The sequence below is a fragment of the Mollisia scopiformis genome, assembly GCF_001500285.1.
Source record: "Mollisia scopiformis unplaced genomic scaffold LY89scaffold_26, whole genome shotgun sequence".
NCBI lineage: Eukaryota > Fungi > Ascomycota > Leotiomycetes > Helotiales > Mollisiaceae > Mollisia > Mollisia scopiformis.
This window is the reverse complement of record NW_017263606.1, coordinates 725,101-747,310: the sequence shown is the minus strand read 5'-3', so window position 1 is coordinate 747,310 and position 22,210 is coordinate 725,101. Positions and strand designations below refer to the sequence as shown.

Sequence of the window (22,210 nt, the reverse complement as noted above, 5' to 3'; positions counted from 1 at the left end):
GGTAACAGTTACGGCATTTTATTGTAGCCTCATCATGGTCCTTTAAGATTCAGTCAGCAGCTAGTGATTTGACATTACAACTATAACAAAAGAAACGCAGATATGTCCCAACTCACAAACACAGCATTATGGATGGACGAGAACTGCGAATGCAGCGTGCGCCGAAACCACGAGCTACCAATTCCTGGAGACGGCGAAGTCTTGGTCCAAGTGCTATATTCAGGAATCAATCCAGCCGATATAAAACATGCTACACACCTCGGAATTCGGCCAGTAGTCATGGGATACGACTTCTCCGGCCGAGTCATCAAAGCATCATCAGGGTCTAAACTTGAAGCTGGAGATATCATTGCCGGCTATACTCCAACTGGCCTCGGCCGAGCGTCAAGATATGGCACACATCAGACTTATCTTGCGTGTCCAGAGGATATGGTCTTCAAAGTGCCCGACCATGTTCCTCATGCCGATGCAGCGTGTTTGACTACTGTGGTCAAAACTGCTGCGGACGCTCTTTTCAATATCTTGGAGTTCAACCTTCCTCCCAAATCTTCGACTGGTTCCGTTGGGCCTGTGCTCATCTGGGGAGCATCTTCCAGTGTTGGCATTTGTTGTGTTCAATTCGCTCGTGCAGTTGGCGCGAGACATGTCATGGTTACCGCGTCTACATCGAGACACGAAGAATTGAAAGCGCTTGGTGCGACACAGTGCTTTGATTATAAGTCCCCAGAAGTCACCAGAGACATCAAAGAAACGATCGATTCCCTTGGGTCCGATCCAGTACTTCATGCCATTGATGCCGTCGGCACTGAGAGCGAGCCTTCGTCTGCAGATCTGCTCAGCCAATGTGTCGCTGCTGAAGCAAACCTCTTATCGGTCATCGTTCGCCGGGACCCAAAATTCGGTATGCCGTTGGCTTGCAAGAGCCGGGAAGTGAAATTTCGATTGCCAATCGGACATGAGATACTGCTTGCTCCCAACCCGTCCGAAGAGCAGCGGATGGATCTTGCGCTACAATGGGTCCTGGAGAACTACGGGCGTGAGAATGGCTTCGTTTTACCTCATGTCCGTATCATCGAACATTCAGCAGAAGAGACACTGAAGGAGTTGCAGCATGTTGCCAATCAGGGAGCTGGCTTTGAGAAGATAGTCATCAAGCATCCGCTTCAATGAATGGGAGAATGCTATGGAAGAACAGATCAGTACTATCAAAGGGCAAGAGGTGTGGCATGGGGACCAATGCTTAGACGGAAGTTATTTCTCTCTAGGAAGCAGAAAGAATTCAATTTGCTCTCCAGAATGGTAGAATATACCAGATCCCAAGCCAACTGACATAAAAGAGAGTCGTGGTTATGACAAGAGTAGTCATCTCGACGCTGGTGATAATAAGAGGGCCACTTGATACAAGTTGAAGGAAGTGCAGAGCTACAGAGGATATCAATAATAAACGACCAAAGAGAATCATCGGCAAGCACTCCTACTTCAAACCACCTGACTCCGATTATAATGCGATTCAGAAATTTACAATCTCTTAGCCCGGTCTCCAAAATTAAAAGCAGAACGCGCTAGATACGAATAGACGCTATGACTCGTTCTCCTTCTCAACTCGCGAAAACAACATGTTCAAGAATCCTTACCATCTGCACGCTACAAATTTCGCAACGACAGACTTCTTCCGTGCTTAACACCAAGCTTGGAGAGGGAGCCTCTTTTGTCTTGTCGTGGCGCAGAAACTTCAATCAGGCATTCAAAAGAGCTGAACTATACGAGGCATGTTCCTGTTCCTTTGATCACAACTCACCAACTCCGTAAGTAGAAAGTCAACAGCTGAAGGGGACCATTCGATTCTTGATCCCGAAAGGCGAGTGCTAAGCCCGCATCAAATGCAAGACTCAAGTTCTTCAAATGGTTACATCCCCTCTCAAAGCCAAGTTCTAGCGTGCTATAGTATATATTCGGGCAAGTGGCTCTAAATTCAAGGTTATCGTTGGATTAGTCCCGTTTTGGCAAGATGTGCGCTAGGTCCGGCAGTGTTTCCCCCAGATTACTGAACAAGTTACGCACGACATCTGGTTCAGTGATGGCCCCGGATCAGTGAACTACACGTTGTTATTGTATTTTCTCGATCTTTAAGCAACTTCGCTATATTTTATTTCCACTCAACCCATTCTCTTGAGTTAAAAGGGCAAGTGGGTGATGAGTCTATCTGATAAGGCAAGACCTTGTAGTGTTTTATATTGTGACTTCTTAGCAAGAAACACTAGAGAAAGAAAACGAACAGGAGCACATTTCTTCTCATATCGATACGCATCTGGGGGAAATTCTTAGAATGAAATATATGAGTATCAAATCAATTCATTTTCAGCTAAGATGTTAGTGTCATTCTTAATTAGCGGTACTCTGTTTTTATGGTACCGACCTATATTGTGGCTCCCAAGTGTTAGTCTCGAATTAGCTCGCAAATAGTGGATATCTTTGGTTCAAATCGCGATCAAAAGCACTCTTAAGAAACCACGGGGTATTCACTCTCTTTCAACTTGTTTCAAATTCAAATAATGATTTAAGGATTCTGCCAAACTTTTAAACTCGTTGTTGCATCTATCTCAACAGCTACCATGCCTTTCAGCATTATGCTCAAGAAGTTACTCAAGAGATCCCAACACAAAACTGCTGAGTAACGATGCTATTTCGAAATCTTATTTGGGTGATAATTTACATTAACCATCTTGCAGGCCTTATTTACCGCTTCTATCACCGGCACCATCCCACGAGGCCCCTCGGCCGATCAAAATCCTAACACCCGCGGAGGAACGCAACAAATGGCTTCTTGAGGTAAGTACCGCTTTCCTATCTGGACAAAAACTTCTGACCTACATCTTCCCTAGATCTCCAGTTATGACATAGATGCATGGTGGATCAAGCTTGTAATCTCCAAACTTGATGCGTCCGGAAAGTATCCTACATTGCAATCTCTCCTCGATGTTGTGACGGAAAAGTTCTCAGAAGAGCTTCGTTTGGCCCTGGAATTCTCGCCAAAGGAGAAGGAGTTCCTTCAAGTTCTAGGAACCGATACAGGTCCAGCGGCGCATCTTGTGAGAAACTTGATGAGGCCCGCGGCGATAACTCGAAGACTGAAGCGTATCGAGACGGAGTTCACCTTCTGTTGCAAACTCATGTACCAAGAAGGATGCCACAAGAAAAATTGGCTGGCTTGTAATTGTGTTGTGAAGAAAGTTCCAGTATGCTTGTATGAGACGGAGGGCCGTGAGTCTCTGATTCAAGCTTTGGGACCAGCAAGCAGAATGCCCACTGAATGGCTTGCAGGCAAAGGCTACTACCATAGGCATTAGAGTGCTATAATGGCGATCTAAAATGATTAGTGACTTAGTGGCAGAATGACGTCGATAAGAAGCACTATGCTTGGGTACTTTTGCGGCTTCTTTCGTTGTGCGTCATTCTCTTCGACTTTTTGGATCCTAAATTCTCGGAGTACGAGGTCAGACTGGTCAAGAGGGACGGACAAGAGTATCGGAAGTTTTTGGGCTTGGACATGAAAATGCAGGATTTGTCTCGTCTGCGATTTCTTACGGTCAAAGTCCCTTCTTTTCTTGCTCATTCAAACATATACATTGCAAGTAGTCGCTTGCCAGCCAAGTCTGGCAAGAGCTTTGATTACTGAACATTCGGGACGAATAGTAAAATATCCGCCCAGGTGCTGCAAATACCCCAGATTACTGAACACATCATGCACGACATCTCCTCACTGAGCAACCTTGATTAGTAAACCATTAGTTGTGGTTGCTACTCATACCTCCGAGTTCTTTGAGCATATATATTCAAGAACCCCTCTGTATTCACTTCTCTCCATTCAATCCTTTTCTTACTTCATTTTCAAAAACAAACATGGCATCCCAACACGTTTCCAAAATCTTCGTCATCGGCGGCACAGGCGCCCAAGGGATCCCAGTAATCCAAGCCCTCGTCGCCGACAAGAAATATTCCTGCAAAGTCCTCACCCGAGACACCTCCTCGAAGCGTGCGAAAGAACTCCATGATCTAGGTAACGTGGAACTCATGGAAGGAACTTTTGGCGACGAAGATATTCTCCGAGCAGGGTTCACGGGCTGTGACGGCGCTTTCGTGAATATAGATGGGTTCAACACTGGTGAAAAGACAGAGATATACTGGGCTATCCGCTCCTACGAAATTGCGATCGAGACGGGCATCAAGTTTTTCGTGTACGGCAACCTGGACTACACTCTCAAGAAAAGTGGTTATGATCCCAAATTCCGCACTGGGCATTATGATGGCAAAGGTAGGGTGGGGGAGTGGATCCGTTTCCAAAACCAGAAAAATAAAGACAGAATGGGCGCCGCCATCTTCACTACAGGTCCCTATATCGAGATGTCCATCTCGAGCCAAACGATCATGACGCCCACCGTCGAAGACGGGGTCGTCACTTGGAGAGTCCCTCTCGGTGAAGGGCACGTGGTTCACGTTGCGCTCGAGGATTGCGGGTTCTATGTCCGTTGGCTATTCGATCATCCTGAGCGAGCAAGTGGAATGGATCTCGAAGTAGCAATTGCGCACATAGGATATGCTGAGCTCGCTCAAGCATTTTCCACCGTTACCGGGCACCCAGCGCAATACATCGACACCTCGCTTGACGAGTACTGGGCTAAATGGGGTAAAGTAGCGGCAGGTGCAGCGGGGTATAATGCTGATATTAACGATAAGTCGACGATGAGCTTCCAGGATAATTTTACGGGGTTCTGGAATATGTGGAAGTATGATGTGGTGGAGAGGGATTATGGATTGTTGGACGAGATTCATCCGAATAGGATTAAGAGTGCCGAGGAGTGGTTTCGGAGGGAAAACAAGAGGGGGAAAGAGGATGGGAGGGGCAGTTTGTGGGAGAGGGTTCAGAGGGAGAATTTGAGGCCCATTTTGAAGTTGGGAGAGGATGGGAGGAAGGGGAAGTTGTGATTGTCTGCGAGGGCTGGCGAAGGAAATGTTGAGGCAGGTCTGCTCACAAATTTGAGGGTTAAGTTAATGGAGTTTGTATCCTACGGAGAGGTTCTCCTCTCATTGAGCATCCTCCTCTGACAAAATTCAAATCTTAATGTGTCGTCAGCTCCCATAAGATTTCAGTCTGCACGCCTGTCCGCGAAACGACTTTGAGAGTACGACTTGCATACCGCATAAGGCACACGCATCATCTGAACCATCAAATATTATTCTCTTCCGGACCTCCACAATCTAAAGCACTTCACAACTCGCATTACTTTCCTTTTCTAATAGTCGTTTTAGTTATTCGCTTACTGTACACACTTTAAAGGAACATATACACAATCTCACGCAATAAGAGTTCACAGCCCTCTGAAGTCTCTGGGGGGAAAGGGGATTACACGTGATCAAAGGCCGGCAGCTGAGCTAGATTGACAAATAAAAGCTGGTTATCGACCTTGAAAAGGATCCACCAGCTGTGGCGAAGGCTTACTTGGTTGGATATTGTAAGCATCGTAAAAGCGTTGGCCGACTCCAACCGAGGATCATCTGCTTCGCTTTGCGCAATTATTTCTCGATTCATAGCATAAGCTGACTTGAAGAACAACTCGCGAATGCCATTCTCGTCCCAAAATGTAAGGCAGGACTGGTATGAGTGGCTAGAAAGACCAGTAACTCGCAATCAGCTGAATGAATTCAAACAAGGTGTTGACAAATTTTCTCTCTTCCGGAGGCAGGTGACAATGACGGTGGATAGCGACGAAGTTGGGGGCAGCTGAGGATCTCTATTAAAGATGTTTCTCTCGCCATATGAGGGACATAATAATACGCTTACTACAATAGCTACCAACAAGAAAACAACTAGGATGAATTTCCTGGTAGGCGCAGTTCTTTGCTTCGCCGCTATCTTTTGGAACGTACGTTTCCAAAAGCAATACCACACAAATCCATACGACCATCTCCTTCCTCTCAAAGCTACTACATCAAACCCTTTGACAGTGGACTTGGGCTACGAGATCTACAAAGGCTATCACAATCAGACGAGCAAGCTAAATATTTGGAAAGGGTATGCATACAACTTCACATCCTTCTTCCAAGTCACTGACTGTGCTCGAGAATTCGCTTTGCAGCCCCACCAGTAGGGGATCTCAGATGGCAGAAACCTCAGACCCCAGCAGTGAACAGGAGCCACATTTTGCCTGCTAAAGGGCCGACTCCTCAATGTCCGGAATTTGATGCAACTCTGTGAGTTTATAGTGTTCACGCTCGGGTCAAACTTTGAGACTGATTGTTAGCTCATTTAAATTTCCTGATATCCTAACTGGAGATGAGGCCGCACTTCGTAATGAAGATTGCTTGTTTTTAGGTATCTGTATCCATTGATGTAGTCATAGAGGCTTTGAGTTGACAATACGATAGAGTTGTACGCACCCGAAGGCGCCAAGAATTTGCCTGTTATGGTCTGGATCCGTAAGTCTTCTATATCAATATGATTCTCAGTACGTCAAGTTAACGACCGCTCAAGACGGGGGCGGATACGGAGAAGGATTAGGAAATTCCTCTGACCCCTCCGATTTCATGAACGCGAATGACAATGGGTTCGTTTCCGTGATGATCAACTATAGAGTAAGATCCTCTTCTCACTATTTTCCACCGACGTCTAACCAAGCACATCTAGCTTGGTCCATTTGGATTCTTGGCCTCTGATGAAGTCCATCGATTTGGAACCGTCAATGCAGGACTTTATGACCAGACTTTAGTTCTCGAATGGGTACAACAGTACATTGAAGATTTCGGTGGAGATAAATCAAAAGTGACCATTGGGGGATTGTCTGCGGGTGGTGGCTCTGTGATGCTGCAAAGTCTTGCTTTTGGTGGAACGAGAGGGACCCGCTTGTTTGAAAACGCAAGTCGTCCCATCCCTAGTCCTTGAACCTCGCAAACCTAACACTCACTAGATCCTTGCCGCCAGTCCGTATCTACCTGAACAGTACGTCGAAAAGTCTTGATCATATTGCCTGATTTCTATGTATCTAACAAAGATTTGACAGATGGCACTATTCCGATTATATCCCCAGCCAATCTTATTACAGGTTTGCCGCCGAAGCAGGTTGTATTAATCACATCAACACTACCACATTCGATTGTCTGCTGTCGAAAAACACTTCTACGCTCATCCAAGCAGGTGAATTCGTCTCTACAAACGGAAAATACGGCACCTGGGGCTTCCTCCCGGTAACAGACGGCGAGTTCCTACTCGAACGCCCGTCCGAACAATTACGGAAGAAGAAAGTCAGTGGCAAGAGAATGCTTGCTACGGTAATCAGCACCCAACGATCAGAGACTAAGTGAAATTGCTAAAGTTGAACAGCATTCCGCAGATGAGGGAGTACAGTACAGCCCGCAGAACATCCTAACAGAAGAGGAATTTCTGAATCATGTCCATGTCATGTTTCCACTGCTCAAAAACCACGAGTTCGAAGAACTGATCTCGATTTATCCGTCGACCACCGCACCAGTGGATCCTAGTATACCGCAATTTGCTACCACGGGCACACATCCGCCTTCGGCTTTGAACGAAAGCGTGTTCGGTACGGGCCAGCAACAAAGAATAAACGTACGTACCCCCTTGATTTTCTGCCCACCAAATCTTCTCCCCTTAAGCTAACGAATGTCCCCAGAACTTATACGGAGAATCGACGTTCGTCTGCCCGTCCTACTGGCTCGCTGAAGCGTTCTCCGGCCACGGAAGATCGGCATGGAAGACACAATTTTCAGTCGTGGATGCGGAGCACGGAACTGGTACACCTCCATACCATCTCATTATCTGATTCCTTACTGATTGACCTTCAATAGATGAATTCACGATCTTTCCACCCGACTTCCCATCCCACGGACCAGATCTGGAATTAGCGATGCGAAGTACATACCTCCCAAGAACTCTCTCCTAAACTGAGTACCATTACTAACCAAAATCTCCCTCTTATCTAGAAATCTGGGGAAATTTCATCACAAAAAACAACCCCTCCATCCCCCTCTCAATCGCCATCGGCGCCGCCGGAAACGCATCCGACGCATCTCCAGGCCTGGCGACCATCGAGCATTGGCCGAGCTATAATCCGTCTCGGCCGATTCTGCTTAATATCAATCAGACGGGAGGGGTGCTGGAGGATCATCTCTCGTTCGAGAATAAGGTCGTGCAGTGGTATGTCGAGCCAGGCCTGAAGAACAATTTTGAGTTTGCGGATGCGTATGCGTGGGAAGCGGGGAGGGGTGCGAGGTGTGATTTTTGGAAAAGGATTGGGGGGATTGTGCCGGAGTGATTTGGAGTTGTGGGGGTTTGAGTGGGATTGTCGTTATTGTTTGATTGTATTTTGAGATTATAAAGTGCTAATTGAGGTAACCTTACGAAGTTTCCTTGTCTATTAGGCCTGGGTTTCCTTGCTTTGGTAGGTAAACAAGCTTGCAAGCATGATCCAATTTGCCAGATTTACACGAATGACACAAGGGATTTCAAAAGCTAGTCTTTCTTGATCTCGACCACTCGGTCACTGAGACTATGCAAGGAACTTCGATTGCGGAAAGGGAGGAACAGTTATGCGATAGTGACTCTGCAGTAACACCTTGCGCCAAGGATGAACAAGTGAGAAACAAGATGAACGCGAGCTGCTTTTCATGGAGAGCGAAGAAACTGATCAAATAAGAGTATAAGCAATGAATGACACCTTTCGCCCCTTCCCAATTCAACTCCAACTCCATCTATCATCATAAATATACATATATGACCACAACCCCACAACAATGCAAGCACAACCCTCAAACAAACAAATCACCACTTGCTCGACTTCGCCGGTTGCGCCTCAGGCCACTGTCTCGGCGACGGCGAGTCCTCAATCTTCGCGAAACTCTCCCGTTTAGAGTCCTCCTGATATTGATAAGGACGACCCTCCATCGTACCCCGCTCTTCACGACCAAATTGCGCAGGAGGAGCTCCTTGGTATTGAGCTTCGTATGGGCCGTGGGTATCGTAGTAGCCGAACTTGGGCTGTTGTTGTTGGGGCGGAGGAGGGTATTGTTGGTATTGGGGAGGGTAGCCGCGAGTGTCTTGCTGTTGTTGTGGCCAAGATCCTGGGGGTGGGTATTGGTTGTTGTTTTGGGGAGCGTTGTTCTTGTTTTTCGATTTGTCTTTTTCTTCGGTGATTTTTTTGCTGGGAAGTGTTAGTGAGCGTTGGATGTAGGGATTGTTCAGGGGACTTACACAATGTAGGTGGCAGCACCAATATACATTCCGGCTTTGATCAAACCCATTTTGAGTGAGAGAAAATAAACTTTTTGAGCTCAAGCGAGGTAAGAATTCTTGGTAGTCGATGATAGAATGCGTGAATAGAGAATTCCGATCGTAAGGCTGTAGAAACTGTGGAAAGTTGTTGTTGCTGATGAAGATACATGAAGGAAGAAATTCGTCTGTTCTTATACATCAACTCGATCCTTCGGATTCGTTCGTTCGGTATCGGTATCGCTCCGCGGAGAGTCCAGGGGTTACCGCGCCCCTAAACTCAGCGTGGCAGTGCTTCGCGCACTACGAGATAGCGTGCGCGTCACGTTCTCGGGTTATTTTATCGGCCGATACGCTCCCATTAAAGGATTTAGGTAAATTCCCGTCGGGGATGGTCGACATAAATCGCCCATTCGTTGTCTAAAGCGCCCACGACTATTTGAAACAAATTGACTCCCCGACGCTCCATATACCAACACTCTTCCAGTCCTCTGAGAAGCAAGCAGTAATGCGCCAGGATGATCATGGCTGGTGGTCGTTTCTCACTCAATAATCGAACAAAGGTGTCCGATACTCTTGATGGCCAGATAGAACAGACTGCGCGTTTGATGACTGAATCGAGAGGCTGAGTGGAGGCTGCGAGCAAGGCGCGCAATCTTTCGATCGCGTCATGATAGGCTTCCATTTCCTCAACAGTGGTTGACGTTTTCACTGATGTGAGGTTTAGAACTTCGTCCTTGATGCGTGCGAGACTGCGATCATCTTCCGGTGTTGGTTGAGCACCCGTCGAGAGCACCTCCTGCAATCGCTTCCCTTGCGTGATGAGGAAGCCTAGAGGTCCTTGTTCAATAACATGGGCACTTGCGGTCTCGAAAATGATTCCGCATCCACGAAGATCCACCATCCAATTCGAGAGACCATCGTGCGCTTCTCCATCAGCGAACGGAAAGATAAGCTCAGGCGAACGATCAGATGCGTAGTTGATGACGACGAGTAGGGTTGAAAAGGCGAAAATTTGATTCGCATTGTCTGGTGTGACACTCTTCGTGGCTCGATGGAAGGGCCCAATTGCCAAATCGTAATGGTGACTGGCCAAGATACTATAAGATTCTCGTTTTGCTGGATTCAGGTACGCGAGATGGAGTGCACCCAAAGCCAACATGCCATGCAGTAAATAGTCGCAATTGAGGGCTAAACCTGGAAGTTCATGTCCCCAAGGATTCGAAAGAGTAGCGGCAGTACTGTAAATGAATTGATGCCATAATCCCATGTCCTTCATATCAAATTGTCTATAGCAAAATTAGTATACGCTTTTGACAGAGATCTGAGAGTCGAAAAGTTCATCCCAGGAGTAGAAACACATGTCCTTTAATGAGTAGCTCCCGAAAGAGTGAGTCGAGAACTCAGCTCCTAAATTGTATTCAAGAACAAGGGTGGTTTTCACGTACCCAATACCTCTGGCAGGTGCCGCTGCATCTGACGATTCTTCCTGAACCGCAACATTGGGCGAGCTTGTAGTTGCAGGACCATTTAGTGCATTGGCCACCGATAATGAAGTACTAGGCCTCAACACTTGACCTGCATCCTTCGAAAGTGGAGTTCTTGAGCCCACTTTCGGGTACACGCAGGTGATCTCGCGTTTCGTACAACCACCGCACACCGGCTTTGCTTCATTGCACTATCAATTTCCTTAGCGCAAAATCTCAAGAAAAGACTAATTGGAAGTATGTAGACCTTCAACTTTCGTCGCTTGCATTCCATGCACCCTCCACGCGACTTGGTATGCGTCCGTCGCGTCTTCTGAGGCAACGGTTTCGAGGGCGACGACGACATTGTTTACGTCCCCGATTCCTGGTACCGAAGCCACAATATCCAGGCGCCAAACCGAGCTTTGTTGGTAGCTGAGATTTCGGAACGCGCAAGCCCGCGTGTGGGAGAAGTGAGTCGAAACAAGAGCCTAGAAGCTTAGCTGTCGGTACCGGCTGGACGGAGTCGACAGAATGCTTTACTGCTGCATCTCCAATCACGACTCCTGCAGCAATTGTTACACGGCGAAAATCGTCGCAGGGTCGCGCAGTGGATGAATGGTGCATAAGCTTGAGAGAGGGAAAACGTATCTCGCATCCCGACAGCGATTTTTTGAGAGGACGCGCCGTCCACGTGATCCCGTATAGCGTGTTCGTCTATCGCAAAAGGAAACGGCAGTCTGGACGTCAGAATCGTTCGATTTTCTCAGCAGGGCTGATGATTTTGTTCCAAATACCTTTTGGAGACCAATTAAGGTGGAAACAATTCCAAATAACCCTCACCAGATTAGATGAGTGCAAGTCACGGCAGGGAAGAATTCATCATTTCTCAGGCTCTCAAACGGTACTGGCAATAGAATAAGTTTTTCATAGTCTATTGAAGTCAAGTGACATATAATTACTCAATCCCGCCCATGACAGATGGTTGGCAAAAGTAGAACCCTCCAAAAAAAAAGGACCCCACCAGCTGTCCGGAACCTACCCAAAGCTTCATTCCCCCATGCCAGAAAAGTCCTCAGCATTCAGTTCCCATCATGACGGCTTGACTACAAATAAGTCAATAATCACAGCCCCAAAGAAGACACAGCCATCTCGCAAAGATCTAATCGAAGGAGAGGAAGAGGATATCCGAAAACGATCGCGAGCAGAAGAGAAACAAATTGGTCGGAAATGTTCAGTAGCTACCAGCAATTGCTAGACACTTGGAAATAATGGTCTGGGTGTGCAATTGAATCATCCACGTAACTTCGGAAGAGATCCTGATTCCTGTCATGAGCAAACAAAAATGAAAGTTTTATTCATCACACTCTCCGGCTACCTGGTCTCTTTTTGTCCTTAGCCAAGTCTCATGCTCCTCGTACATATCCATACGTCTTCTCGTTCTGATGCGTTTCTAACCGGTGTGTGCAACATTCAATCCGATTATTGTGCTTTCTTTGCTTTCACGACATTTGAAGTGGCAGAAGCTCGATTGATGGTGTCGAAAAGACGAAGACACATATCAATGCCCATGTAAGTTGCTATAGTTCAGACATGAGCAGGAGCATCTTCAGAATTCGAAATACATGTACTTACGCAGTAATAGGTAAGGCCCATAAAGCTTGCTCAGCTCAATCTTCTGTTCCACACTGATATCCCAGTTCCACATCTCCACCACACAAGTGAGCGTCGTTAGAAAGATCACTGTAGCGAATGGAAGCAGAATCACAGGAATCTTGGGGTCATCTTTCACTCGTCAGTTGGAACTCAAAAACATCATGGAGATAGCAAACATACTTCGACGCAGAGCGGGAATGGCCCAGAGAATAACCGGAGCTTGGAACAAGATTTCGCTCCACATGAAAACCTTGAAGAAAAGAGGGGTGTCAATGAAGAATTGGTCGTTGTAGGTGTTGATATAGTAGGCTTTCAGATCTGCCATGAATGCGGGGACCATGGAAGGTGGGTACAAGGCTTGGAGGTCCATCACTATCACGTGATCGTATAAGCAGTTGGTCTGGATCAGGAGAGCAAGGGACATGGGCCCATGGGGGTTTGCCAAGTCGAAGAATTGAGTACATACAGAACATGATGGGAATCGACATGCAGAAGTGGATGAAGTAAGCAAGATCACGCTTCCGTGCAAACCCAAGGACAGCCATTGTGAAGCTTCGAGAAGTTTAGGGTTATGAGAGTTTTCCGGAGGCCAATTGAGTGGTACGTGGTGATTGGAATTGATTTGAAGCTCTTTCTCGAAGTCAATTGATGGTGATGTTGAGGGATTGAGGTCAAGCTGATATGAATTTTGGTTGTTGAAAGCTGACATGCACGGACCATGATTTCCCGATGAGGAATGGTTGATGTACACCCCAACGTCTCCTGAATCCTCCATGCTTCACCCGAGACCCCTGCTACCAAATGAATACAGTGTTAGTCTTCACAAGTGATGACAATCGTATTAAAGGGTCATTATCCATTCATTCGGGATTGATTATTCTGCTATGGCTAACGTAGCCCTTCAAAAAAGCACAAGCCAACCAACGAACCTGAATCCGCGATGAAGTACGTCGCTACCTGGCGCAATATCGCCTCCTAAAATCCGCATAGAGTCCATCGTATCTCATTATCCCACGCTTCCTGCCTCAATCTCTCCCTAAGTTGCTTTACTGTAGCAACCTACACTGACCGTAGAATCTAGGTCATTTTGCAAATATCCTTCCGTTGCCACTCTCCAAATCTTGTGAACCACGGACGCCACCCGTAATGACCAGATCTTGCCACAAAATTGGCTTTGATACTTTCGATATCTCCTCCAAAGTCTGGTTTCAGAGGCCATTCCGGAATGATCTTATTCTGGGAAGGCATGCGAGCCTTTGCTTCTTCCTCAATCGCCTCAAAATGTTCGTCTTTCTGGAATTGAGCGAAAGCTGGCTCGGGATTCCACAAGTAACGTTCAATCTCATAAGATCTACTATTGTAGAATTTAAACGCGCCTGTGCCGATCTCCTCATCCCATTCTTCTTGAAGAAGCACTTCGGAAAGCCGGACTTTGATATCCTCAAGATGCTTGGGTGTTGCAAGAACTTTCGGCAAATGTGGGTCTACTACTGCCATATAATGACCCAGCAAGGTTGCGCTCGGATTCACTTTCTTTGCCTTCAGAAGAGGTATGAATGTCTTCAACGCTTGTTTGGTACCGATGTACGCAGAATCTAGAGCGTTGGAAAGATCAATTCGATCGAATTGCCCTTCGGAACCTCTGTCGGACATTTGTGTCTTTGTCTGGCCCGCGAGTTCAATTGCATCCTGATTGTATAGAACAATGTTGACTGGACGATCGGACAAGGAGTTGTCGAATTTCTCGATCAAGTCGCGCTGATGGTAGAAGAATGCACCATAGACGTCGCACTCTGGAAGGCCAAGTGTTGTCCGACAACGCTTGAGGTCATTCAAAGATGCTCCTGGAAGAGGCTCTATTGCCACCAGATAATTCCAGTGGAGATCGAAGAAGGTCCTGTCTCGAAAGATTAGCGAAGCTGCGAAAGACTGTCCACGAAACAGACTCTGTGACTTACGGATTCATTGTGTCAAAATGCTCGTCCCTAGCTCCAAAGGGAAGAAGCAAGCCAGTCGTTCGGTACCGGAGCTCACCAAGCCGATATGCCGGATCTTTCATATGCATATTATATTGAACCCATGGTTTCTCAGGTTCGGCAGTGAGCATGCACTCCAGGCGAACCTCTTCGCCCAATTCTGTTTCCTTGGGTCTCTCGAGCACGACCAGCATATTCAGCCACATCCGTGATGTCAGCCGCACGGTGACAGTAGATGTACCATTGGTGAAGGAGTGCGCGAAAACCTTGTCAGGTGGAGCTTTTTCATTTAGAGATTTGGCAAAGGCTTCTGAGAGCTTTGGAATCAACCAATCCGTGATCCCTCTCTTGTACATTGATTGTGGAAGGCGGCCAGAGTACCACTACTCCGCAGTGATCAGTTCTGTTCCTAGATTCGAGACCATTTTACTTACCAAGTGCAGCACCAACTCGCTGGCATTCCCATCTGGGTAGAGCAACACAAGCAACAGTATCATGATGGCTCGGAACACGACGTATTCGTCACGGTCATTAACGTGGACATTGCATCGATTGCGGTAACTATCTGGAAGCGATACGACGGTCTTCATAACGTTCCTCAAATCTCCCGAAGCTGCGAAAAGGATGTCGAGATCGTGCTTCCAGTCCAGGCCTTCGACCTCGGAGAGATTGACGATATCGTAGGCAGGGGTATTACCTATCAGGTACTTGTGGTAGCAAGGTTTATCTCCCCTCTTCGGCAAGCCTGTACTACCCAGGTGGTATTCGATTGCTCCAGTTATTTTTCTCTTGCTGTTCGCCTGTGCTTCTGCTTTCTGCTGCCGCTTTTCGACCTCGTCGTCCTTCATACATTCAGGAAGCCACGTCACGAGCGTGATTTCAGACTTGCAGTCCTTTTGGTGGCTATCCCAGTGTGCGTCCTGGCATTCTTTGCTACAATACTGCGTGTTATATTAGCAACGCAATTGTGCCAGCAATAGATAACACACCTTCACTAAATTGCATGTAGTACAGAAACGCTCGCCTTTCTTGCGGCAAGGATTGTCGGTGTTGATGTTATCGCAAAAGCCAGCTTTGAGCAATTGTCCATCCTTACCAGATCCCAGAGGCGCAAGCGCTGTAGCTGTGGATGTGGTAGGGAGGGTCTCTGGTCGCAATTGCAAAGTTGCATTTCCCGGCTCCATCTTGTCTAGTATAGACGTTGGTTGTTGTGACTCGATTTCCACGTATTCTGAAATATTGGAGGGTGGCAAGAAATCCATCTTGTGCATGAAAAGTCATGTATACCAAGATCTTATAAATTTAGAGATTGCACTTGTACACTACCTGGCCCACTTAGCGTGCTGGCTTCTTGAGCGCTCAGGGTGAATAACTCAAGTTCTAGCATTGCAAAAGTCTACTTCAGATTCTATCATGGTACAAATACATGTGGCTTTTACAACTCGTGCTTTTGAGTTGGCAACACAGGCGCTGCATGTCATCGCGTTCAAAGTCAATGTCAGAACTAAGCAAACATATTTCTCATGTTCAACTAAAACCGTTGTCAACTTGATTACAGTCGGCAATACCTAACCCATTCGACAACAGTGCACCTAAACGATTACAATCTCTTTACGGGTGCATTTGCTATTCCGTCCATTACGTATGAACACACATGGACATGGTTAGGTACTCAGGAGCCGGGTGCCGCCACCCATGGGTCAAGGTAGTTGACGAATACATATCTTTGCAGGTTTGAGGAGGAGCAAAAAAGTTCTTTTATGCTTCTTGATAGGCGCCTTAGGCGCCAACAATAAGATTAAAGAAGAAATGGATAACTCAATCGACGCGTGAATCGTCATAAACGTTCGATAAAGATACGCCTGAGGCGCTCATATATCGCTGTTGCAATCACTTCAAGTTCCCTATACTTTACAATGCACCCCCAAATTATAATTTACTTTCTTGCGCCTCGGGAACTTGAAAGGGAGAGATATCGTGACGCTTTAAAGTATTTAGTTGCTGACGGACTTTGAAACATTTTTACACAATTTCGTCTGTGCAATCTCTCTCAAAATGAAGAGGCATGTTTTCATGCCTGCAAAAAGCAAAGTGGCATATGATCAGGGGTTACATTGTAGTCAGATGATGTGATCTAACAACATTAAGAGTCCGTATGCTAACGTGGACTTAACATGGAATTGGGAAGTACTGTCATGTCCATATAAGCCTTCTTCTTAAGAGCATGCATTTAAGAGGAGGTTATCACGCTTGAATTGGTTTGCTTGATTGATATTGCAATCTAAGCCAAATGAAAAAACGAAGCCTTGTCATTACAGTGTATCCCTTGCTAATTAACCATCATACAATAACTTGAAGGGGGAGAGAGAGCTTATGCCACTTCCAAGTATCAGTTGCTGACGGACTCACTCAATTCTGTCTGTGCATCTACTCTCAAATGTCTTTAAATCTGTGATAAATTAGCATATAATCATCAAGGGGGTAAGTACGCTATATAGCTCGAGCTCTCTTCCCGGTCACAAAAGTAGCAATTTTCTCGACCAACCCCGACCTTTGTCCCGCTTTCTCTTCCGTTACCGAGAGCTACAAGAAAAGTCCACATCTCCCTTCCCAAGGATCACACACATCCGTACCACAAACCATCAATTCAGGATGCGGGATGCGGCTCTTCTCCGCACCCATATCACGGGAGCATAACCTCGGCAGATGTAGCCGTGGCACTAAGGAAGATGGCGTGGGGAGTAGCTTGGTTTACCTGGTAGGTAGTCAGCATGCACTAGTGGGGGGCCGAGGCACTCGAACGCTTCTCGTGTGGAGGTGGAGGTGGAGATCGTGAGGAGTGAGATGAGGAGAAATAGGTATGAGAGTTTGATGGGTATCACGTGAAGAGGAGGAGAGTAGCCCTATGCTTTGAAGAGCTGTGGAGATGTGAGATGTGAAACGAGTGTCATATTGCACGTCAATTGTGTGTGATATAAACCCAGAGATATGGTCAGGTCATACATTCATCACCAAAGGAGAATGCCATCCTTCCTCCCGTCCCAAAGCACCAAGAGCCACTTGAAGCTGCATAAAGCCCACTGCGTAACATCACAGCTAAGAAATGAAATACTTATTCAAATCCCGCTTCTGATCCTGATTCGATATCCGCCAGCCTAGTTTCCGTATGGTGCTCTATCCGACGTCTGTTTGGTTCCGCACAGCTTGGAAGCCGTTCAATCTGGGGTTGTTACTGGAGGCAATCTGGACCGATGATTGTATGGCTGCTTGATTGCTTGATTTCAGTACATGATTCGCCGGCAGGTATCTCCGTGATAATGCACTCAACAAAATGGTAGCTGCTCGTATTGCTTTTTTGGCTGGCATGAAATACAAATAGAGGAGCATCACGTGCAGTTCTCGCTTGAAGAGAACTTGTGGAAACTTTAAAGTTTTTCTTCCTCGCCAACTTTCACTCTCCAAACATCTTCACCACCATCAATATCCAGCTCTCGGTCCAGACTGTTCATCATGATGATCTGTACCTCTCTGCATAGTGTACGCTGTACCGCAGAGGGCCAGCCATGTGCAATCCTGCATCACCTCGAACCCGAGACACGGAGGAGGAGTTCTGGAGTTCTCGTCTCCACGCCCCAAGCCCCCCAACACTTCCCCGCATTTCGGTACGCGATCGACGGCCAACGCCAAACTGTATTGCGTCTACACTGACGCTCACCATCCACGCCTCTTCCACTGGGCCGGCATTTCTATTGTCCACGCCATCCCTGTGAACCGCCGGACGGGGGACGCTGTCATACAGTATAATTTTCAGTGCGCGAGTCGTGCAACGACTGTGCGAGGAGAGCCATGGCGCACTGCTACCAAGATGCAGCAGCATACAGGGATGCAAGGCCAATTGGTTGACCGAAGCGCCATAATTCCGTTCCTTTTCTCCATGACGTGACTTCCACGCCGCAGAGTCGAAACGCTGAATAGGGGTCAAGAAGGGAAGAAGTGGTGAAGTATCAAGCTGGGGAGACGCAGAGGAAAAAGTCCTCGTTGACATCTGGCCAATTGATACAACATACAGGAAGTGAACACCCGCAACAGAACTCGGATTCCGGCTTTCAAACCGACCGAACAAATGAGGGCTCCCAGATGATTCGAAGTTTGTCTCTCCAGCATGAGCTACCCATGAGCAATCTACGAAACGGTCCTAGTCTGTGCCTTGACAGCTAAAGCCGGGTAGTTCCCAGATCAACAGGTAAATCTCCAATCTTTGCTCTCCATTGTTCGCTAACCCAAGCCAATACTCGACACTTGAGCTCTTTGGGACAGCTTCACCTCTTCCTTTTCGGGGGTGGGAGCTCTCTGATGAGCTGCATCTACCGGGATCGTCTGATCGACTGGTAAGAATTAGCTCTGAACTGCGACAGGAATCCGGGGCTCCGCAAGTGCGGAGGTGAACAAGTCGTGTTCTTGAGTAGCTACATAACAGTTCGCATCCCCAGGGTGTTATTTGATTATTCTATCTATCTCCTTGTTGACGGTCATAAGTAACGCTGTTCCGTGCCTTCTCATTGTGTTGTTTACGTCTGTCTTCCGATTATCGCCAGACTCTGGTCTCGTTTAAGCTCTACCTCCCATATATCTATCGGATCTCCTCTCCGGAACTTTCGCTCCATCCAAAAACAACACCGCCACAATGGCCACCGAATACAACCAGCAAGCTCGTGCAAACGGTGATCCATTGGAAAAGGACTTCTCGAACGGTCACGGATACACCAATGGCAACGGAGGCGGTGCATATCACTTGAATGATTCCAATATGGATCATGGCGAGGCATTGAAGCGGATCAGAACTGCAGGCAGCATTTCGATCTCTCCTGAGCTGTTCGAGAAGATCTATCTGTCGCCACAAAACGCGGTCAAAGGTGATTTGAGAAAGACTTTCGGAAATCCTACACCTGTGTATGTCTCCCTTTCATCTTCCAATTCGATCTTGGCTAACAAATCACAGTGCTCTCCTCGGTTTCTTGCTCTCTCTGTCTCCACTTTCCTGCGATCTGATGGGATGGCGAGGTGCTGGTGGTAACGGTGCAGCCGGAATGTAAGATCGATCATCTTCACTCGATCTCACAACATACTAACTTTTCACAGTGGAAGCTACTTCTTCTTTGGCGGTCTCCTCATGCTCCTCGGCGGATTCCTCGAATTCATCCTCGGCAACACCTTCCCCTTCGTGGTCTTCACCTCCTTCGGCGCCTTCTGGCTCACTTTCGCCGCCACCCTCCAACCTTTCTACTACGCCTACGGCCTCTACGCACCAACAGGACAACCCGAAGCCGCCGGCCAAGCAACAGTAGGCTTCACAGCCTCCTTCGGCTTCTTCCTCGTCTTCATGGGCGTCCTCTGCTTCGTCTACCTGATCTGCTCGCTCCGCACCAACATCGTCTTCGTGGTCATCTTCTTCACGCTCGTCATCGCCTTTGGCCTTCTCTCAGGCGCCTACTGGCAGAACGCAAACTCGATCGCGAACAACGACCCCAGTGCTGCGGCCCTAGCGGGACGACTACAGATCGCGGCCGGTGCGTTCACGTTCGTGACGAGCATGGCGGGCTGGTGGATCTTCTTCGCCATCATGCTCGCGGCGCTCGATTTCCCGTTCCAGATCCCCGTTGGTGATCTCAGTACCATGATCAAGGGCGCAAGTGACAGGGCTAAGGATAAGGAACATCAAGTCTAGATACTTCCTCTCTTAAGGGATGTGTGGAGATGAATGAATGAATGGCGGAGTTATGGGGACAAATCATCATGGATGGGGAGTGTATGCTTGTACATAGCTTTGCTTGCTTGCTTGCTTACTTGCTTGCTGCCATTTTCCGAGCTAGCTGGCGTTGACTTTTCCCCCTTTTTTCATCCAGACAGATATGTGCTTGCAATTGCTTGCAGACGTACCTAATATGAACCCTTACAACAATCTCTTTCTTTCTCTCTCTGTGCTACATCCGTTCATCCAATCACCACTCAATCCTTTGCTCCTGATACACGAGTCATTCCCCACCCCGTGCAAGTGGCGTGACCTAATCTTCCCTCCACCGTAAACGAACGCCAAGACTAATGTACATACCCCTCTCAGCCGCACGCACGCACGCACGCACATACGCACGGTGTTTCCCTTCACCCGGTAGGTAAGTCGATCCGTGCAGTGATCTGTTGGGACTCCTTTATGTCCGATTGAGTTTTTCTTTGTGAGATTTTGGGTGAGTGGCTTTGTGTCTTTTGGCCATGGGTGTTCTGGGACTGTTTTGGGGGTGAAGGGGATTGGAGGTGAAGTTTTGAGCTAAGGGGGTTGGAAGGTTGGAAGGAGGTGAATGGGAAGTCAGGAGCTCGGAATGTTGGGGGGGTGGATATTCGGGTTCTTTTTGCTTACAGGGAGGAGAGAATTGAAGGACGCGAAGTATAAATCGCCGTCGTCTCACCTCCTCTTGACTAGTTACTGCACATAAAGCAAAGGCGGCGCGATGGATCTCGATTAGTGTCTGGGGTGCCGGGCGTTTGCGCATTTCTAGTGCTGGTGTGTGTTTGGGTGCTTTTTTTCTTTTTTGGGAATTAAATATTTTTGATTTTCGTATTCATCGTTGCTGGATGATCTTTCGTTAAGTGGAGCGCCGTTGTCAAGAATTTTGGAATTTTCGGACGAGGTGAGTTGGTGATTTGTTTGTACAGCATTTGAGAAAATCGTGCAATCATTGAAGCACCAGGAGTGTGGGTTTCACCTCTACCCTTTCTCCCGTCGACGATGATCCAAACGGGCTCGTCGGGCCCGGATCCTTCAGTCGGCTGAAGCAAAAAGTTGTCATTCGAAGCAGCTAGCACATTCTCGTGCTCTCTTGAATCAACTCTCGCGTCTGTTGATGAAGAAATTGGCTGGCTCGACTTTCTCTGTTCCTTTCTTTTGATAGCTACCAAGACACTGATAGGAGATCTTGGAGGAGTCAAGTGTCTGGTTTACATGCAAGATGTTTCAGATGATTTTGTACGGTTGGAGGGTAGTTGTCAAAACATCCATGGAGCTTGCATGTGTTGGGTTGACATGCCATTTCAGATGATCATGGTGCTTGTGAAGTGTGAGTGTCAATAATATCCAGAGATATCAAATCAATTTGTTTGTCTCCTGGTTAAGATCCGTGTCCAGGAATAGAATAGCATGACTTCGGTTTCTCTGCGCAATCGTGTCTTTGGGCTATATTTTGTTATTCTGATACGTCGGGACATCTTTGAACAATTTTTCACACAAACCATGTCGTGTTTTTGAGACGTGCATTTGTTTGTCACATGCGTAGTGAAGCTTTCGAACGAGTTCGAAAGCTCACTGTTGTGTGTTCATGATGCATCTTTATCTTTAACAACCTGAAACATACATCCCTATCTAGGGCACATGTCAGATTTCACTGAACACTTCGTTATCGTGGGCCTCGTAATACAGTCGATCTTGCTAGTCCCAAGCATTTGGCGCAATCACCAGAATTCCCAGCTGAAGCTTTTATCTGAGCTGAACTTCTTTCAGTCCTTGAAACAAGTTACTCGTGGCATACTACAGAGATACTGATTGCTGATCTTTCCTATCCGACGCTTGTCCAATGCAACTCTGGGAAACTGTGGTTCTCACAGGGTGACACCACCAAGTACAGAAGACCATTTTTAGGGAGGTACAGTACTTTCGTGATGTAGAACTTTAGGATGGTACATTATGTTATTTCTTGTTCTCTCTCATCCTAGGAAGGTTTTTTTTGAACACATTTTCAAGAGATTATCAGATCTCCCACTCCCCTCTATCACCAAGTGAAGAA

General features: G+C 47.1%; 9 protein-coding genes across 9 annotated transcripts; 4 read left to right on the top strand and 5 right to left on the bottom strand.

The window, feature by feature from the left end:
- The first annotated feature begins 7 nt into the window (after positions 1 to 7).
- On the top strand, positions 8 to 1,375 carry LY89DRAFT_262735 (alcohol dehydrogenase). The gene has a single exon (XM_018206285.1). The coding sequence runs from the start codon at positions 103 to 105 to the stop codon at positions 1,168 to 1,170; it is 1,068 nt and encodes a 355-aa protein (XP_018064855.1). The 5' UTR covers positions 8 to 102; the 3' UTR covers positions 1,171 to 1,375.
- A 2,479-nt stretch (positions 1,376 to 3,854) lies between these two features.
- Positions 3,855 to 5,074, top strand: LY89DRAFT_689724 (NAD(P)-binding protein). Its single transcript, XM_018215959.1, has one exon. It carries the CDS (start codon positions 3,901 to 3,903, stop codon positions 4,981 to 4,983), a length of 1,083 nt encoding a protein of 360 aa, XP_018064854.1. The 5' UTR covers positions 3,855 to 3,900; the 3' UTR covers positions 4,984 to 5,074.
- Positions 5,075 to 5,599: 525 nt separating this feature from the next.
- Positions 5,600 to 8,327, top strand: LY89DRAFT_723688 (alpha/beta-hydrolase; the record flags this gene model as incomplete). The annotated part of the gene is made up of 12 exons (XM_018218839.1): positions 5,600 to 6,070; positions 6,121 to 6,249; positions 6,300 to 6,370; positions 6,424 to 6,474; positions 6,530 to 6,630; positions 6,683 to 6,910; positions 6,963 to 6,994; positions 7,056 to 7,323; positions 7,376 to 7,621; positions 7,686 to 7,806; positions 7,861 to 7,926; positions 7,996 to 8,327. The coding sequence occupies exons 1-12, from the start codon at positions 5,799 to 5,801 to the stop codon at positions 8,325 to 8,327; spliced, it is 1,917 nt and encodes a 638-aa protein (XP_018064853.1). The 5' UTR covers positions 5,600 to 5,798.
- A 506-nt stretch (positions 8,328 to 8,833) lies between these two features.
- Positions 8,834 to 9,312, bottom strand: LY89DRAFT_675321 (uncharacterized protein; the record flags this gene model as incomplete). The annotated part of the gene is made up of 2 exons (XM_018213500.1): positions 8,834 to 9,212; positions 9,263 to 9,312. 2 exons carry the CDS (start codon positions 9,310 to 9,312, stop codon positions 8,834 to 8,836), a joined length of 429 nt encoding a protein of 142 aa, XP_018064852.1.
- Positions 9,313 to 9,485: 173 nt separating this feature from the next.
- Positions 9,486 to 11,218, bottom strand: LY89DRAFT_262682 (uncharacterized protein). Its single transcript, XM_018206284.1, has 3 exons — positions 11,015 to 11,218; positions 10,729 to 10,958; positions 9,486 to 10,569 (listed from the first exon to the last, which is right to left on the bottom strand). The coding sequence occupies exons 1-3, from the start codon at positions 11,111 to 11,113 to the stop codon at positions 9,651 to 9,653; spliced, it is 1,248 nt and encodes a 415-aa protein (XP_018064851.1). The 5' UTR covers positions 11,114 to 11,218; the 3' UTR covers positions 9,486 to 9,650.
- A 1,010-nt stretch (positions 11,219 to 12,228) lies between these two features.
- Positions 12,229 to 12,947, bottom strand: LY89DRAFT_675319 (uncharacterized protein; the record flags this gene model as incomplete). Its single annotated transcript, XM_018213499.1, has 4 exons — positions 12,229 to 12,326; positions 12,382 to 12,531; positions 12,583 to 12,774; positions 12,869 to 12,947. 4 exons carry the CDS (start codon positions 12,945 to 12,947, stop codon positions 12,229 to 12,231), a joined length of 519 nt encoding a protein of 172 aa, XP_018064850.1.
- A 961-nt stretch (positions 12,948 to 13,908) lies between these two features.
- LY89DRAFT_558780 (uncharacterized protein) lies at positions 13,909 to 15,415 on the bottom strand (the record flags this gene model as incomplete). Its single annotated transcript, XM_018208424.1, has 4 exons — positions 13,909 to 14,299; positions 14,361 to 14,761; positions 14,813 to 15,319; positions 15,368 to 15,415. Coding segments are annotated over 4 exons (1,347 nt in total), but the record flags the coding sequence as incomplete, so codon positions are not given.
- A 2,301-nt stretch (positions 15,416 to 17,716) lies between these two features.
- On the bottom strand, positions 17,717 to 18,743 carry LY89DRAFT_262640 (uncharacterized protein). The gene has a single exon (XM_018206282.1). It carries the CDS (start codon positions 18,421 to 18,423, stop codon positions 17,887 to 17,889), a length of 537 nt encoding a protein of 178 aa, XP_018064848.1. The 5' UTR covers positions 18,424 to 18,743; the 3' UTR covers positions 17,717 to 17,886.
- LY89DRAFT_262641 (uncharacterized protein) lies at positions 18,744 to 20,195 on the top strand. The gene is made up of 3 exons (XM_018206283.1): positions 18,744 to 19,328; positions 19,378 to 19,467; positions 19,518 to 20,195. The coding sequence occupies exons 1-3, from the start codon at positions 19,063 to 19,065 to the stop codon at positions 20,101 to 20,103; spliced, it is 942 nt and encodes a 313-aa protein (XP_018064847.1). The 5' UTR covers positions 18,744 to 19,062; the 3' UTR covers positions 20,104 to 20,195.
- Positions 20,196 to 22,210: the final 2,015 nt, after the last annotated feature.

Bases quoted from the DNA above. Each gene is read 5' to 3' on its own strand.
- LY89DRAFT_262682 (XM_018206284.1), bottom strand. From the start codon at position 11,113: ATGTCGTCGTCGCCCTCGAAACCGTTGCCTCAGAAGACGCGACGGACG. The intron at 10,959-11,014 runs GTCTACATACTT...GGAAATTGATAG, and splicing joins GCAAGCGACGAAAGTTGAAG to TGCAATGAAGCAAAGCCGGT. The intron at 10,570-10,728 runs GTACGTGAAAAC...ATTTTGCTATAG, and splicing joins GCACCTGCCAGAGGTATTGG to ACAATTTGATATGAAGGACA.
- LY89DRAFT_262640 (XM_018206282.1), bottom strand. From the start codon at position 18,423: ATGTCAACGAGGACTTTTTCCTCTGCGTCTCCCCAGCTTGATACTTCA.
- LY89DRAFT_262735 (XM_018206285.1), top strand. From the start codon at position 103: ATGTCCCAACTCACAAACACAGCATTATGGATGGACGAGAACTGCGAA.
- LY89DRAFT_262641 (XM_018206283.1), top strand. From the start codon at position 19,063: ATGGCCACCGAATACAACCAGCAAGCTCGTGCAAACGGTGATCCATTG. The intron at 19,329-19,377 runs GTATGTCTCCCT...AACAAATCACAG, and splicing joins TTCGGAAATCCTACACCTGT to TGCTCTCCTCGGTTTCTTGC. The intron at 19,468-19,517 runs GTAAGATCGATC...AACTTTTCACAG, and splicing joins GGTAACGGTGCAGCCGGAAT to TGGAAGCTACTTCTTCTTTG.
- LY89DRAFT_689724 (XM_018215959.1), top strand. From the start codon at position 3,901: ATGGCATCCCAACACGTTTCCAAAATCTTCGTCATCGGCGGCACAGGC.